We start from the raw sequence: 16,510 nt of genomic DNA, 5'->3' as shown, positions 1-16,510 counted from the left end.
CACTTGCCTCGGATTGACTTTAATATATAATTGCTCCAGTGAATAACTAAAAAAAAAGAAGGGTGGTAGTATAGTAAAGAAAAGAACTAATCACAATATCTATCTTTCAAAATCTATCTTTCAAAATCTATCTTTCAAAGATTCACTAAAAAAAAAGACAGTTGGCGGGTCTCTTTGTATGTCTTGTCCGGAAAGAGGAGGAGTTAATGATTATTCGTTCGCCGGAACCAGAAGTAAAAATTGTTGTGGATAGGGATCCTGTAAAAACATCTTTTGAGGAATGGGCGAGACCCGGCCATTTCTCAAGAACACTAGCTAAGGGCCCTGATACTACCACTTGGATCTGGAACCTACATGCTGATGCTCACGATTTCGATAGTCATACTGGTGATTTGGAGGAGATTTCTAGAAAAGTTTTTAGTGCTCATTTCGGGCAACTTTCCATTATCTTTCTTTGGTTGAGTGGCATGTACTTTCATGGTGCCCGTTTTTCCAATTATGAAGCATGGCTAAGTGATCCTACTCACATTGGACCCAGTGCTCAGGTAGTTTGGCCTATAGTAGGGCAAGAAATATTGAATGGTGATGTAGGTGGGGGTTTCCGAGGAATCCAAATAACCTCTGGTTTTTTTCAGCTTTGGCGAGCATCTGGAATAACTAGTGAATTACAACTCTATTGTACTGCAATTGGTGCATTGGTTTTTGCAGCGTTAATGCTTTTTGCTGGTTGGTTCCATTATCACAAAGCCGCTCCCAAATTGGCCTGGTTCCAAGATGTAGAATCCATGTTGAATCACCACTTAGCGGGATTATTAGGACTTGGGTCTCTTTCTTGGGCGGGACACCAAATTCATGTATCTTTACCAATTAACCAATTTCTTGACGCTGGGGTGGATCCTAAAGAGATACCACTTCCTCATGAATTTATCTTGAATCGGGACCTTTTGGCTCAACTTTATCCTAGTTTTGCCGAAGGAGCAACCCCTTTTTTCACTTTAAATTGGTCCAAATACGCAGAATTTCTGACTTTTCGTGGAGGACTAGATCCAGTAACCGGTGGTCTCTGGCTGACCGATATTGCACACCATCATTTAGCTATTGCTATTCTTTTCCTAATCGCAGGTCATATGTATAGGACCAACTGGGGTATTGGCCATGGACTTAAAGATATTTTGGAGGCTCACAAGGGCCCATTTACAGGACAAGGCCATAAGGGTCTTTATGAAATCTTAACAACGTCATGGCATGCTCAATTATCTCTTAACCTAGCTATGCTAGGCTCTACAACCATTGTTGTAGCTCATCATATGTATTCTATGCCTCCCTATCCATACCTAGCTACTGACTATGGTACACAACTTTCCTTGTTCACACACCACATGTGGATTGGCGGATTTCTAATAGTCGGTGCTGCTGCACATGCAGCAATTTTTATGGTAAGAGACTATGATCCAACTACTCGATACAACGATCTATTAGATCGCGTCCTTAGACACCGCGATGCAATCATATCCCACCTTAACTGGGTATGTATATTTCTAGGTTTTCACAGTTTTGGCTTGTACATTCATAATGATACCATGAGTGCTTTAGGCCGTCCACAAGATATGTTTTCGGATACCGCCATACAATTACAACCTATCTTTGCTCAATGGGTACAAAATATCCATGCTACTGCGCCTGGCGTAACAGCTCCTGGTGCAACAACAAGTACTAGCTTAACGTGGGGAGGCGGCGAGTTAGTAGCAGTAGGTGGCAAAGTGGCTTTGTTACCGATTCCATTAGGAACCGCAGATTTTTTAGTCCATCACATTCATGCATTTACCATACATGTGACTGTATTAATACTTTTGAAAGGTGTTTTATTTGCTCGGAGTTCCCGTTTGATACCCGATAAAGCAAATCTAGGTTTTCGCTTTCCTTGCGATGGGCCTGGCCGAGGGGGAACATGTCAAGTATCTGCTTGGGATCATGTTTTCTTAGGTTTATTCTGGATGTACAATGCAATTTCGGTAGTCATTTTCCATTTCAGTTGGAAAATGCAGTCGGATGTTTGGGGTACCATAAGTGATCAAGGGGTGGTAACTCATATTACAGGGGGAAACTTTGCACAGAGTTCCATTACGATTAATGGGTGGCTTCGAGATTTCTTGTGGGCACAGGCATCGCAAGTCATTCAGTCTTATGGTTCTTCATTATCTGCATATGGTCTTTTTTTCTTAGGTGCTCATTTTGTCTGGGCCTTCAGTTTAATGTTTTTATTCAGCGGCCGTGGTTATTGGCAAGAACTCATTGAATCTATCGTTTGGGCTCATAACAAATTAAAAGTTGCTCCTGCTACTCAGCCTAGAGCCTTGAGCATTATACAAGGACGTGCTGTAGGAGTAACCCATTACCTTCTGGGTGGAATTGCCACGACATGGGCATTCTTCTTAGCGAGAATTATTGCAGTAGGATAGTGGCTAGGAGGATTTGAAAGGCATTATGGAATTAAGATTTCCCAGGTTTAGCCAAGGCTTAGCTCAGGACCCCACTACTCGTCGTATTTGGTTTGGTATTGCTACCGCACATGATTTCGAAAGTCATGATGATATTACTGAAGAACGTCTTTATCAGAACATTTTTGCTTCTCACTTTGGGCAATTAGCAATAATCTTTCTATGGACGTCCGGAAATCTGTTTCATGTAGCTTGGCAAGGAAATTTTGAATCATGGATACAGGATCCTTTACACGTAAGACCTATTGCTCATGCGATTTGGGATCCTCATTTTGGTCAACCCGCTGTGGAAGCCTTTACTCGAGGAGGTGCTGCTGGTCCAGTGAATATTGCTTATTCTGGGGTTTATCAGTGGTGGTATACAATAGGATTACGCACCAATGAAGATCTTTATACTGGAGCTCTTTTTCTATTATTTCTTTCTACGCTGTCCTTAATAGCGAGTTGGTTACATCTACAACCCAAATGGAAACCAAGCCTTTCGTGGTTCAAAAACGCGGAATCTCGTCTCAATCATCATTTGTCAGGACTTTTCGGGGTAAGTTCTTTGGCTTGGACAGGACATTTAGTTCATGTTGCTATTCCCGCATCCAGGGGGGAGTACGTTCGATGGAATAATTTCTTAGATGTATTACCCTATCCCCAGGGGTTGGGACCCCTTTTGACGGGTCAGTGGAATCTTTATGCCCAAAACCCTGATTCGAGTAATCATTTATTTGGTACCGCTCAAGGAGCGGGAACTGCCATTCTAACTCTTCTTGGGGGATTCCATCCACAAACACAAAGTTTGTGGCTGACTGATATGGCTCACCATCATTTAGCTATTGCATTTATTTTTCTCATTGCCGGTCACATGTATCGAACTAACTTCGGAATTGGGCACAGTATTAAAGATCTTTTAGAAGCGCATACTCCTCCGGGGGGTCGATTAGGGCGTGGGCATAAGGGCCTTTATGACACAATCAACAATTCGATTCATTTTCAGTTAGGTCTTGCTCTAGCTTCTTTAGGGGTTATTACTTCCTTAGTAGCTCAACATATGTACTCTTTACCTCCTTATGCATTCATAGCACAAGACTTTACTACTCAAGCTGCTTTATATACTCATCACCAATATATTGCGGGGTTCATCATGACAGGGGCTTTTGCTCATGGAGCTATTTTTTTCATTAGGGATTACAATCCGGAACAGAATGAGGATAATGTATTGGCAAGAATGTTAGACCATAAAGAAGCTATCATATCTCATTTAAGTTGGGCTAGCCTCTTTCTAGGATTCCATACCTTGGGCCTTTATGTTCATAACGACGTCATGCTTGCTTTTGGTACTCCAGAAAAGCAAATCTTGATCGAACCTATATTTGCCCAATGGATACAATCTGCTCATGGCAAGACGACATATGGGTTCGATATACTCTTATCTTCAACGAATGGCCCCGCTTTCAATGCGGGTCGAAGCCTATGGTTGCCCGGATGGTTGAATGCTGTTAATGAGAATAGTAATTCGCTTTTCTTAACAATAGGACCTGGGGATTTCTTGGTTCATCATGCTATTGCTCTAGGTTTGCATACAACTACATTGATTTTAGTAAAGGGCGCTTTAGACGCACGCGGTTCCAAATTAATGCCGGATAAAAAGGATTTTGGGTATAGTTTTCCTTGTGACGGCCCAGGGCGCGGCGGTACTTGTGATATTTCTGCTTGGGACGCATTTTATTTGGCAGTTTTCTGGATGTTAAATACCATTGGGTGGGTTACTTTTTATTGGCATTGGAAACATATCACATTATGGCAGGGCAACGTTTCACAATTTAATGAATCCTCCACTTATTTGATGGGATGGTTAAGAGATTACCTATGGTTAAACTCTTCACAACTTATCAATGGATATAATCCTTTTGGGATGAATAGTTTATCGGTATGGGCTTGGATGTTCTTATTTGGACATCTTGTTTGGGCTACTGGATTTATGTTCTTAATTTCTTGGCGGGGGTATTGGCAGGAATTAATTGAGACTTTAGCATGGGCTCATGAACGCACACCTTTAGCTAATTTAATTCGCTGGAGAGATAAGCCTGTGGCTCTTTCCATTGTGCAAGCAAGATTGGTTGGATTAGCTCACTTTTCCGTGGGTTATATATTCACTTATGCAGCTTTCTTGATTGCCTCAACATCAGGCAAGTTTGGTTAATTTAGTTTGTTTTTTTGTACTGTATCAGCACCTAGTTCATTACTCTTGATAGAGAGGGAGGATCCGCCTTCTTAAATTTCTTTTTCTATTTATTTTTCCATCTAGGATTAGAACCGTATACTTGATAATAATAGCAACGGCACATTATGGCAAAAAAGAGTTTGATTCAGAGGGAGAAGAAGCGGCAGAAATTAGAACAGAAATATCATTTGATTCGTCAATCTTTAAAAAAAAAGATAAGAAGCAAAGTTTCTCCCTTGAGTTTGAGTGAAAAAACGAAAATGCGAGAAAAATTGCAATCCCTACCGCGTAATAGTGCACCTACACGCCTTCATCGACGTTGTTTTTTGACCGGAAGACCTAGAGCTAACTATCGACATTTTGGGCTATCCGGACACGTACTTCGAGAAATGGTTTATGAATGTTTATTACCGGGTGCAACAAGATCCAGTTGGTAAGGATAAAATACCCTTTCGTATTTGTATGGATTTCTGGAATTGATAATCATAGAGGAGCCCTCTTTACCATTCTGTATAAATGGACTATTCTATTTGTATAGATATGGTAGAGGGACGTATCGAACCCTCTTTTATCCACTAGTTACCCCTCTTTAGTTTAAGAGTATAGAGCAGTTTGGTAGCTCATAAGTCTCATAACCTTGGGGTTGCGGGTTCGATTCCCACTACCGGCCCCATACTCCTTCTTTAATGATATATGCATGATATATACATCATCCATTTGTATCTGGATTTTTTGATTTCCTAAAAGAGTTTTGGTCTAACAGTTTTTTCTCGGAAGAAGACAACAAATAAAAGAAAGAATAAAAGAAAGAATAAAATACGAAAGAAAAGCGTCCATTGTCTAATGGATAGGACAGAGGTCTTCTAAACCTTTGGTATAGGTTCAAATCCTATTGGACGCAATCTTATTTCTATCTATTCTTTAAATAACTATACTAAACTAAAAACAAAGAAAACTTTTTTGCATGATTCAAATAACAAGAGTAGACATGCAAAATAACAAGAGTAGATATGCCAAATTTATTTGTTACTGAAGGGAAAACCGTTCCAGCTGTTCCTGAATAGCTTCCTTCAAAAGGATTTCCGCTTGCTCGGTGAATGTCTTGCTAGAAGATATAATTTCTTGGAATTGAGGTTTAGTATCTTTTAGGTGTTTACGTAACTCATCCAGAAATTTATTTACCTGTTCGATTTCTAACGAATCAAGATATCCTCTTGTTCCGGTATAAATAGTAGCTATCTGCTCTTCCACTGGGAGAGGATTTGCCTGGGATTGTTTAAGCAATTCCCTTAATCGTCGACCCCTTGCCAATTGATTCTGACTTGTTTTATCGAGAGCAGAGGCGAATTGTGCAAAGGCTTGTAACTCTGCGAATTGAGCTAGTTCCAATTTTGATTTGCCAGCTACTTGTTTCATGGCTTTAATTTGAGCCGCGGATCCTACTCTGGAAACAGAAATACCCACATTAATAGCGGGTCGAATTCCGGCATTGAATAGATCCGCCGATAAGAATATTTGTCCATCTGTAATGGAGATTACATTAGTAGGAATATAGGCGGAAACGTCTCCAGATTGAGTCTCAACTATTGGTAAAGCGGTCATACTTCCTTCGCCTAAAAGAGAATTTAATTTAGCGGCTCTTTCTAAAAGGCGTGAATGCAAATAAAAAACATCCCCTGGATAAGCCTCACGGCCGGGAGGTCTTCTTAATAGAAGGGACATTTGGCGATAAGCTTGTGCCTGTTTGGAGAGATCATCATAAATTATTAAAGTATGCCGTTCGCGGTACATAAAATACTCAGCCAGGGCTGCTCCCGTATAAGGAGCGAGGTATTGTAATGTAGCAGGTGAATCCGCCATTTCAGCTACTACAATAGTGTATTCCATGGCCCCCTCCTCATGGAAAGTAGTTACTACTTGAGCTACGGAGGATGCTCTTTGACCGATAGCTACATAAACACATATTACACCTTGCCCTTTTTGATTGAGAATTGTATCTGTAGCTACTGCTGTTTTGCCAGTCTGTCTGTCCCCAATAATTAACTCTCGCTGACCGCGCCCTATAGGAATCATCGAATCGATAGCAATAAGCCCTGTTTGAAGAGGTTCGTATACGGAACGCCTGGAAATTATACTTGGAGCAGGAGATTCAATTAAGCGAGATTCGGAAGCTATAATTTCGCCTTTCCCATCAATAGGTTTAGCCAGAGCATTTACAACACGACCCAAGTAAGCCTCACTCACGGGTATCTGAGCAATTCTTCCTGTTGCTTTTACAAAACTGCCCTCTTGTATCATCAACCCATCGCCCATTAATACAATCCCAACATTTTTGGATTCCAAATTCAGAGCAATACCCCTAGTACCTTCTGCAAATTGGACTAATTCACCCGACATTATTTCACCAAGACCTATAATACGAGCAATCCCATCCCCCACTTGAACTACGCGACCTATATTCTCAATCCCTACTTTCCTATTATATTGTTCAATACGTTCGCGGAGAATTTTATGAATTTCGTCGACTCGAAGGGTTGCCATTAGTGTTTCTTGACTCTTTTTTCGAAAGCAAGGGGAAAAATAATGCCTAAATTCTAAACGAAAGTAGAAGTTCAAGGCCTAATTAATTTAATTATCTCTTCCATTCCAGGGACCCGAGAATGCCAATATTAGCACGAATCGTACGGAAATGTAACTCGGTATTCAAACAACTATTCAGAGTTCCTAGAGCTCCTTGTACGGCCTGTTGGAAAACCCGCTGTCGGACCTGATTCATTGCCCTTTGTTTTTCAAAATAAAGGGTTTCGTTTTTAGACTTTTCTAATTGTTCCAAACTAATAGAAGTAGCATTAATCAAATTTGCTTTTTCTCGTTCTATCTCAGAGTATCCATTCATTCGATACTCATCCGCTTCTAGTTCGACTTTCTGTAATCGAATCCGAGCTTTTTCGAGTTGCTCAATGGTCCCTCTACGCAATTCTTCTGAATTTCGAATAGTACTCAAGATCCTCTGTTTTCGATTATCTAATAAATCTTTTAATGAAAGTAGATTATTTTGTAAGTTTACAACTTTTATGATCTCTTCCCGAACCAAACATGAATCTTTCGATTCATTTGGCTCTCACGCTCCTTTTTTTCTTTTTTTGCTATAGCAATTTCCATATCTTTTTTTAAGTATAAGTAATGAGCCTATCCTCTATCTTATTTTTTATGTTTATATTTCAATATACCGAAACCTATATAAGACTAGATAAATATTAAGAGGACTCTTCCGCCTAGATAAAAATATATCATGGTCAGCAAAGTTGTTTCTTTATTTATATTTGCCCTTTAGTTAATAATTTCAATTTCATTAAGAAAAACTAACTAAATAAATGGAAAATGAAAATTAATAGAATTCTTTTTTTTTTTTCTTCAAATCCAAAAAATTTCTCTTTTTTATACATAGGTCGTCGATTCGGCATTGGTTAAAAAAGGGCAGGGTGCCCCTTCTTTTTTTTTCTAGTAAATAGTTCAAACCATTTTATCGATATGAGTGTTCTATATCAGATAAATTTTACATTAGCTATTTCCCGTTTAAATTCGGTACTAATACTAATATAGTTGTAGAAAGAGTACCTCTTTTTGCCTGGACTTCAAGCAGTTTAGCTTTAACCGTGTTAATGGTCTCACATTCTTGGTTTATAGAGAATCAAAATTGATTTACCAATGAGTCGCGAAATGCTATGGTTCTTCCATATGATTTCTGAATTTATTCAGAAGTAATTCGTCGAGATCGTGCACCCTTTTCTTATTTATCCGAAAAATACTAAAAAATATTCTAAAGTGCAGCCGGATAGATCCAATCTATTCTTGAAATAGACAACTCGCACACACTCCCTTTCCAAAAAAAATCAAAACACCAACCACTACAGTTAGATTTATTAGATTTGTTGCTAAAATATCGGTATTAAGCCCGAAACTGCCAGCGGATGGCCAGTGAGCTAAAAAAACGAAAGAATGGGTTACATTTTTCATATGCTCTCCTCTTATAGATAGGACGAACAAAGAACAAAGTTTTTCGATCACTTACTTCGCTCGCCCTTTTTTGATCGGTTTTTTTAATGCAAATAGATTCAATCTAGTAATTTCTTTTAGATTAAGTCTTAGGTCTTGTTTGACCGGTGAAAGGCTTCCTTTGTTGAAATGTTCCGTTCCCAAAATTCCTAAAATAAAAGGAAAAAACTTTCCACTTTCCTAAACTAAGGACGGGAAATAAGAAGGCGAGCATATCTTCTAAATTAATCATACTCAACTCAGCCCTTCCTAGAATGCGGTATTATCTGTCCCGATAAATAGATAATTCCAGGAGTAATAAATAGGAGTAAATTAAATAAAGTATTGATATAATTGGAATTGCGGAAGCAAATACCAATTTACTAAAAAAAGAAAAAAGTATCTAATCGAAATCGAAAGAACTTTTTTTTTTAGGATTAAACAAAAGGGTTCGCAAATAAAAGCGCTAGTGCCACAACTAGTCCATAAATTGTTAAAGCTTCCATAAAAGCTAGACTAAGCAATAAAGTACCTCGTATTTTACCTTCTGCTTCTGGCTGTCTCGCAATACCTTCTACAGCTTGTCCTGCAGCAGTACCTTGACCAACTCCAGGTCCAATAGAAGCAAGCCCTACGGCCAATCCAGCAGCAATAACAGAAGCAGCAGCAATTAGTGGATTCATGGTGAGTAGTTCCTCGTGTCAAAAAAAAAGAAATGGTTAAGGATACAATCAACCAAAAAATTCTTACTTCTAAGCTCTATTGGGGAGAAGTAAAGTAACTAAAAAGTACAAATTGAAATCAAATTGAAATGTGAATTGTCCGAACTACATAGAAGGGAATTCTATATCCATATATCGGATTAGATAATGAATCTAACCTAGGAATATATAATATAATATCAATATCCTATATACATTTGTTTCTTCTATTTTGTTTGCATATTTTCTCATTTTCTATTGAATCGGATTCTAAAATCATTGCTTAAAGTGGAAACCCGCATAAAAGAGGACTCCACTTATAGATATTAAGGATATTTATTATAGTATAGATCTAGCCTGACTCCACCCTCCTTAATGCATATATACTTTGAAAATTCCATAATATAGTCTATTCTATTCTCTCTCCTACAACTCTAGGCTATATATTCATACGCATTTCTAACTATTGCAACCAAGCAGATTATCTGGAACCATGCATGAATTGAGCTAAGCTGAAAAAAAAAATACTATATTCCAAAACTAGTCAATTCAATGATGACCCTCCATGGATTCACCTATATAGGCTGCGGCTAATGTTGCAAAAATAAGAGCTTGAATACCGCTTGTAAATAATCCAAGAAACATGACCGGTATAGGGATTACTAAGGGGACTAAAGAAACAAGAACAACAACGACTAATTCATCCGCCAATATATTCCCGAAAAGTCGAAAGCTAAGCGATAATGGTTTTGTGAAATCTTCTAGGATGTTAATTGGTAAAAGGATTGGGGTTGGTTTAATATATTTCTCGAAATAGCTCAATCCTTTTTTGCTAAGACCAGCATAAAAATATGCCGCTGACGTGAGTAAAGCTAAAGCAACAGTAGTATTTATATCATTCGTGGGCGCTGCTAATTCCCCATGGGGTAACTCTATAATTTTCCAAGGTAAAAGAGCACCCGACCAATTTGAAACAAAAATAAAAAGGAACATAGTTCCAATAAAGGGAACCCAGGGACCATATTCTTCTCCAATCTGAGTTTTGCTCAAGTCTCGAATAAACTCAAGGACATATTCAAAAAAATTCTGCCCGTCGGTCGGGATGGTTTGTGGATTCCGAACAGCTATGACAACTGAACCTAGCAAGATAGTAATTACGACCCAAGAAGTGATGAGTACCTGGGCATGAATTTGAAAACCTCCTATTTGCCAATAGAAGTGTTGGCCTACTTCTACACCCGATATATCGTATAACCCCTTGAGTGTTTTAATGGAACAAGGTATAATATTCATATTGTCCTCTGATAAAAATTGAACTTCAAAAAAGGAATTCTTTTGATTCAACCATCTCTTTCTCAACTCAGCAACTTGAACTATTAATTTGATATTTAGGATACCAAGAAAGCACATCAGATCATAATATATATCAATACCCTCTAATATATATCAATATTCCCCTTCTTTTTTCTATGCAAAACAAATTCTATGCAAAAAAAGATATAGTAAGTCATTCCATAAATCTACGCAGTTGTCCAAGAATTCACTATATATTCTTAATCAACGATTTCTTATATAGAGAGAACGGCCCTCACAAATTGAAAATACTAATTTGTTAAGAATCAATCGAATTGAAGTCATAGTGTCATCGTTGGCTGGAATCGATATATTCGCGAGATCCGGGTCACAATTTGTATCGACTAAAGAAATAGTAGGAATTCCCAAAATGGCACATTCCCGAAGAGCTATATACTCTTTTTGCTGATCAAGGACGATCACAATGTCTGGCAATCTCGTCATATATTTGATCCCGCCGAGATACCTTTGTAAGGTAGATAATTTTCTCTTCAAGATTGCCACATCTCTTTTTGGGAGATGGTGGAATTTTCCCATTTTTTCTTCCGCTCTTAAGTCTCTAAATTGAGAAAGTCTAGTTTTCGTAATCGACCAATTCGTTAACATACCACTGAACCACTTTTTATTAACATAATGACAACGAGCCCTTATTGCAGCTGATGCTACTAAATCTGTTGCTCTTTTTTTGGTACCAACAATTAAGAAACTTTTTCCCTGACTTGCTGCATCAAAAACTAAATCACAAGCTTCTGATAAAAAACGGGCCGTTCTAGCGAGATTTATAATATGAGTACCTTTACGCTTTGCCGAAATGTAAGGGGCCATTTTAGGATTCCATTTCTTAATACCATGACCAAAATGAACTCCTGCTTCTATCATCTCTTTCAAATTAATGTTCCAATATCTTCTTGTCATTTTTTCCACACTTCCTTTTTTTTTCATCCTAACATTCCATTACGGAATTTATTTCTTTTTGAAGATTAAGAAAGATCCGAAATAGCTTGAAATAAATAAAATAATAATTGTTCTGAGAGAACCTTGTACTAAGAGTTGGCCATTGATACATTGATACATGGTATAAACAAAACCTTAATTTAATGAATTAACTGACTTGTTTTACTTATTAAAATAAAAATCTTAAAAATCTAAAATTTAACCTGTTAGTGTTCTAAGTTCAAAAGTCTAGTAAAGTAAAAAATATGTTTTATGTATCCTTAGGGTTAAATGTTAAATGGGGGTTTTTATGTCTCATAAAAATTGTTTGTTACGTCAGAATCTGAAGAAACTAATTCTGTATGGAGAAACAAAAAATCTCTCATTTCCGACGCGAATAGATTTTTTTTTTTTATTTCGAAATAAAGGTTCTTGTCTTGTGGGGAACGATGCACAAATTTTTGGAATCCGGTACCAACAGGTATAATCCCCCCCAGAACTACGTTTTCTTTCAAGCCTTTCAACCAATCAATGCGACCTCGTAGGGCAGCTTTTGCTAAAACTCGAGCAGTTTCTTGAAAACTTGCTTCAGATATGAAACTTTGGGTATTCAGGGAAGCCCTTGTTATTCCCAATAAGATTGCCCGATAATAGATCGATTCATCCAAAGCTCGCCCTGCTCGTTCCGCTCGCAATAGTCCGATTAATTCCCCAGGCGAAAAAACATTAGACATTCCATCTTCGGAAACCCGCACTTTTGATGTTACTTGGCGTATAATAATCTCTATATGTCTATTATGGATCTGTACCCCTTGGGATCGATAAACCTTTTGGATTTTATTAACCAAAGAAATACGACTTTGGGCTATGGTTAGCTCAGCTCCAATCAAGAATCCCCAAGGGACCCCAAGAATTCTTGGTATACGCTCATTCCAATCCTCAATTCTCCTTTCGAGATTGGGGGATAATGAATCAATTGAACGCGCTTCAAAGATTTGTTCCACTTTTGGAAGACCTTGCGTTATGTCACTAGATCTCGATTTTTCATATATAAACGTAACTAACCTATCTCCCTTGTAAAGGATTTCTCCATAATGACCATTAACAGTTGCTCCTGTAGTGGCCAAATAAGGTTTAGCTGCTCTTATAACAAAGGAATCCATATTTACACTGAAAATTTGACCAGATTTTTTTATGTGCGATTTAAATAGACATACATTTTCACAAATAAATTGTCCAAGGTGAATTATTGCCAATGTCTCTTCCCAAGAATCATGATGGACAAAGTGACAATTCAAAAGGAATGGATCCAACATTATGTTACTATCGAAATTGGAAATCCTTTTATTTTCATCTATTAAAGAGTATTTAAGTTCTTGAAGTACTTGGAAGGTTTGTTTCAAATTGTCAACGAACAAATATTTTTTTAGCAGGATTTTATTATGCGTTAGTAAATAGTAAGATGAAGAAAAATGCGATATACTAGCTACAATAGCCCCTAAGGGCCCAAAAATTTCTAGAATAGGAATTCTAGGATTCCATTCTTTTATCGCATTGGGATGTTTTGAATTCTTGAATAAACCAATTCGAGAACAGTTGGATGCCGACAAAATCATCAAAGATTGGTATTCTTTATTTCGATTCAACAAAGTGCCAATAGCTTCTTGATGTTGGCTAAGTGATTCAATCTTCGCCTTGGAATAAAAAGAATTGCTATTGGCGCGATCTAACCTATTATGGGGAGTCGGTCCTCCACTTGTCCTATCATACCTTTTTCGTGTATACGAAATAGTGGACTTGACTAACTCAATTCTTAGGAAATCGCGAATAAGATCATTTGCTCTTACCTCAACAAGGGAAGCACCAGCCTTTTCTTTTTCTTCTTGTTCCCAATTCACTACTAAGCAAGTTCTAACAAATTGACTATTTGTGTGATAAATTCTTTGAGTTAACTTGCTATTTTCATGATAAATAAAATTGACAAGTCGAATTTGGAGATTATTTTCTTCTTGCAAGAGATCCTGCGGGAAAAGTGTTGCTAAATTTCTTCCTTCGTCCATTTCATATGCCACTGTAGGGCGAACGGAAACAAAATACTTTTCCTTGCTCTTGAGAATTTTTTTCCGTTGAACATAGACCCAATTTTTCTTTTTTTTTGATTCCTTAGAATCTTTTTTTTGTCTTTCTGGCGGTATCAAACACCCACCTAATATCTTATCTGCCTCTTCAGGAAAATGAATATCTCCGGAAAATATTTTGAGTTCCGTATGGCTTTTTTTTCTCTTCACTCGGACCAGTCCGCCTAGTCCACTTCTTGTATTTTTTGTGAGTTGTGTATCCACTCCAATAATACTATTGTCAAGTATCTTTAGGGATGAAGATCTCGGCAAGATATGAAGTTCTTGAAGAATGAAAAAAAACCGATCTACTTCTTTTTGGTATTTTAGACTAAATTCTTTTGTTCCTCGATGCTCAATCAAACCCTCTTTTTTTAAGATGGAATCTTCCTCTGGGCTCTCGTATTCGTCCTCTGAGTCTTCTTCTGAGTCTTCCTCTAAAGTACCATATTTTTCCTCGCCGCTTTCCCCGGGGCTGCCATATTCGTCTTCTGAGTCTTCTTCTAAAGTTCCATATTCGTCCTCTTGGGTCCTATATTTGCTCTCTGGGTTCCCATATTCCTCTTCTGAGTCTTTCTCTAAAGTCCTATATTCGTTCTCTGGGTTCCCATATTTGTTTTCTGGGCTCCCATATTCGTTTTCTAGGGTTTCATATTCGTATTCGTCTTCTAGGATTCCATATTTAGATTCTTCTAGGGTTTCATATTCGTCCTCTCGGGTCCTGTATTCGTGTTCTAGGGTCTCATATTCCTCTTCTGAGTCTTCCGCTCGAGTCCTATATTCTTCTTCTAGGGTCCTATATCTAAATTTAACAATTCCTGAACCCTTTTTATCTTTTCTGTATCGGGGATCGTCAAAATAAGCAAAAATAGTATTTCTACGTAAAACACCCATAAAGGGGATTTCAATCGAAATCCCAAAACAGGATATTAGTTCTTTCTCTTGTTCTTGATGATATTGTAATGGAATGACGAACCTATTTCTTCGCTTTTTCGCCAACAAATCTGAATTATCTTGAAAAATAGAAGGATAGATCAAATTCCAATGGCCATTGGACATGATTCGATCCGACGTTGAATAATCAAGAATTTCCCTATCTTTTTTACCATAAGTATTCATTTGATCTTGATCCTTGTGGAGTGAAAAAGACGCTATACTGGATCTGCACATACTTACGGATAATATCCATAAATGGCTTGTTTTTGGTAATCGACGAAGATTACCATATTGATATTCGGGCGCATGGTAAACATCAGTACTCCAGTGCATTTCGCCGTCTGATTCAGAATAAATATGCTTTTGTACCCTTTCTTTAAAATGTAAAGTGGACGTTCCGGCACGAATCTCCGCAATTACTTGTTCAGATTTTACATATTGATCATTTTGCACTAGAATCAAGCTTTTTGAGGGAATATTCACACTATATAGAATATCTTGACTCTGAATAGTTACATGCAAGTCTATATAACATAGAAAAGCAGGCTGTCCATGACGGGTACGTGTGGGGTGAACCAAATTCTCATTGAATTGGATTTTTCCATTCGAAGGGGATCGTACAAGGTCGGCAGTACCCCCTGTGAATACTCCGCCAGTATGAAAAGTTCTTAATGTTAGTTGAGTCCCTGGCTCCCCAATTGATTGACCCGCAATAATACCTACGGCTTCTCCCAATTCCACCAGATCACTATGAGTAGGACTCCGGCCATAGCATAATTGACAGATCCAAGAAGTGCTTCGGCAAGTAAAGGGGGTTCTAATATATATTGGTTGTGCTCGAAATGGTTGTGCTCGAAAGGCAGTTATGAATCGATTGACTAATCCAATTCCAATATCTTGATTTCGCGCGGCAATGCATCGTGAACCGATATATATATCGTCTGCTAATACACGACCAATTAGTGTTTGGACAAAAAGTTTTTCCGTCATCCCATTTTGAGGACTTACAGAAATACCTCGGATAGTACCACAATCTCTTCTACGCACAATAATATGTTGAACTACTTCAACAAGTCTACGTGTAAGATATCCAGCATCTGCTGTTCGTACAGCAGTATCTACAACCCCTTTGCGGGCTCCATAGCAGGAAATTATATATTCTGTCAAAGAAAGTCCCTCGCGTAAATTGCTTTGAATAGGTAAATCAATCATTTGTCCTTGAGGGTCCGACATTAATCCTCTCATACCTACTAATTGGTGTACTTGAGATGCATTTCCTCTGGCTCCTGAAAAAGACATTAGATAGACTGGATTAGAAGGATCCGTTATCCGAAAATTTGAATTCATTTCTTGTTTCAAATATTCACTTGTCGCATACCATATCTCAACAGATTGGCGTAATTTTTCTACCGCGTGTACAGCCCCATAATAATAGTGTTTCTCCAAAAGAAAACTCTGTTGTTCCGCGTCTTGGACTAACCATCCCTTAGAGGGTATTGTTAAAAGATCCTCGATTCCTAACGAAATCGATGTAGTAGTGGCTTGATAGAAGCCCAGAGTCTTTAGTTGATCCAGTATATGGGATGTATATCCCCATTCCAAAATGATCTATTAATCTGCTAATAAGTCGTTTCATACCAGTTTCCGTCTATCTCATTTATTATGAAAGACCAGATTGGCCCGTTCCGCCATACATAAGTACCCCCTTTTCGGCTGAGTAGGATT

At 38.0% G+C, this 16,510-nt stretch overlaps 4 protein-coding genes and 1 non-coding gene across 5 annotated transcripts; 3 read left to right on the top strand and 2 right to left on the bottom strand.

Annotated features, from left to right (window-relative positions):
* The first annotated feature begins 9 nt into the window (after positions 1 to 9).
* LOC123422835 (photosystem I P700 chlorophyll a apoprotein A1) lies at positions 10 to 2,459 on the top strand. The gene has a single exon (XM_045107738.1). The coding sequence runs from the start codon at positions 207 to 209 to the stop codon at positions 2,457 to 2,459; it is 2,253 nt and encodes a 750-aa protein (XP_044963673.1). The 5' UTR covers positions 10 to 206.
* Positions 2,389 to 5,534, top strand: LOC123422836 (photosystem I P700 chlorophyll a apoprotein A2). Its single transcript, XM_045107739.1, has one exon. The coding sequence runs from the start codon at positions 2,485 to 2,487 to the stop codon at positions 4,687 to 4,689; it is 2,205 nt and encodes a 734-aa protein (XP_044963674.1). The 5' UTR covers positions 2,389 to 2,484; the 3' UTR covers positions 4,690 to 5,534.
* Positions 5,535 to 5,539: 5 nt separating this feature from the next.
* Positions 5,540 to 5,611, top strand: TRNAR-UCU. Its single transcript has one exon. It is a non-coding gene; the product is annotated as a tRNA-Arg (tRNA).
* A 19-nt stretch (positions 5,612 to 5,630) lies between these two features.
* On the bottom strand, positions 5,631 to 7,354 carry LOC123422837 (ATP synthase subunit alpha, chloroplastic). Its single transcript, XM_045107740.1, has one exon. The coding sequence runs from the start codon at positions 7,249 to 7,251 to the stop codon at positions 5,737 to 5,739; it is 1,515 nt and encodes a 504-aa protein (XP_044963675.1). The 5' UTR covers positions 7,252 to 7,354; the 3' UTR covers positions 5,631 to 5,736.
* Positions 7,355 to 9,681: 2,327 nt separating this feature from the next.
* Positions 9,682 to 11,251, bottom strand: LOC123422840 (ATP synthase subunit a, chloroplastic). Its single transcript, XM_045107743.1, has one exon. The coding sequence runs from the start codon at positions 10,854 to 10,856 to the stop codon at positions 9,996 to 9,998; it is 861 nt and encodes a 286-aa protein (XP_044963678.1). The 5' UTR covers positions 10,857 to 11,251; the 3' UTR covers positions 9,682 to 9,995.
* Between the last annotated feature and the right edge of the window lie 5,259 nt (positions 11,252 to 16,510).

This window comes from Hordeum vulgare, unplaced genomic scaffold (genome assembly GCF_904849725.1).
Source record: "Hordeum vulgare subsp. vulgare unplaced genomic scaffold, MorexV3_pseudomolecules_assembly, whole genome shotgun sequence".
In the NCBI taxonomy this organism is placed as follows: Eukaryota; Viridiplantae; Streptophyta; class Magnoliopsida; order Poales; family Poaceae; genus Hordeum; species Hordeum vulgare.
The sequence above is the reverse complement of the archived record's forward strand: the minus strand, read 5'-3'. Positions and strand labels throughout refer to the sequence as shown.

Excerpts from the sequence above, each read along its gene's own strand:
- LOC123422840 (XM_045107743.1), bottom strand. The coding sequence starts at position 10,856 with ATGTGCTTTCTTGGTATCCTAAATATCAAATTAATAGTTCAAGTTGCT.
- LOC123422835 (XM_045107738.1), top strand. The coding sequence starts at position 207 with ATGATTATTCGTTCGCCGGAACCAGAAGTAAAAATTGTTGTGGATAGG.
- LOC123422836 (XM_045107739.1), top strand. The coding sequence starts at position 2,485 with ATGGAATTAAGATTTCCCAGGTTTAGCCAAGGCTTAGCTCAGGACCCC.
- LOC123422837 (XM_045107740.1), bottom strand. The coding sequence starts at position 7,251 with ATGGCAACCCTTCGAGTCGACGAAATTCATAAAATTCTCCGCGAACGT.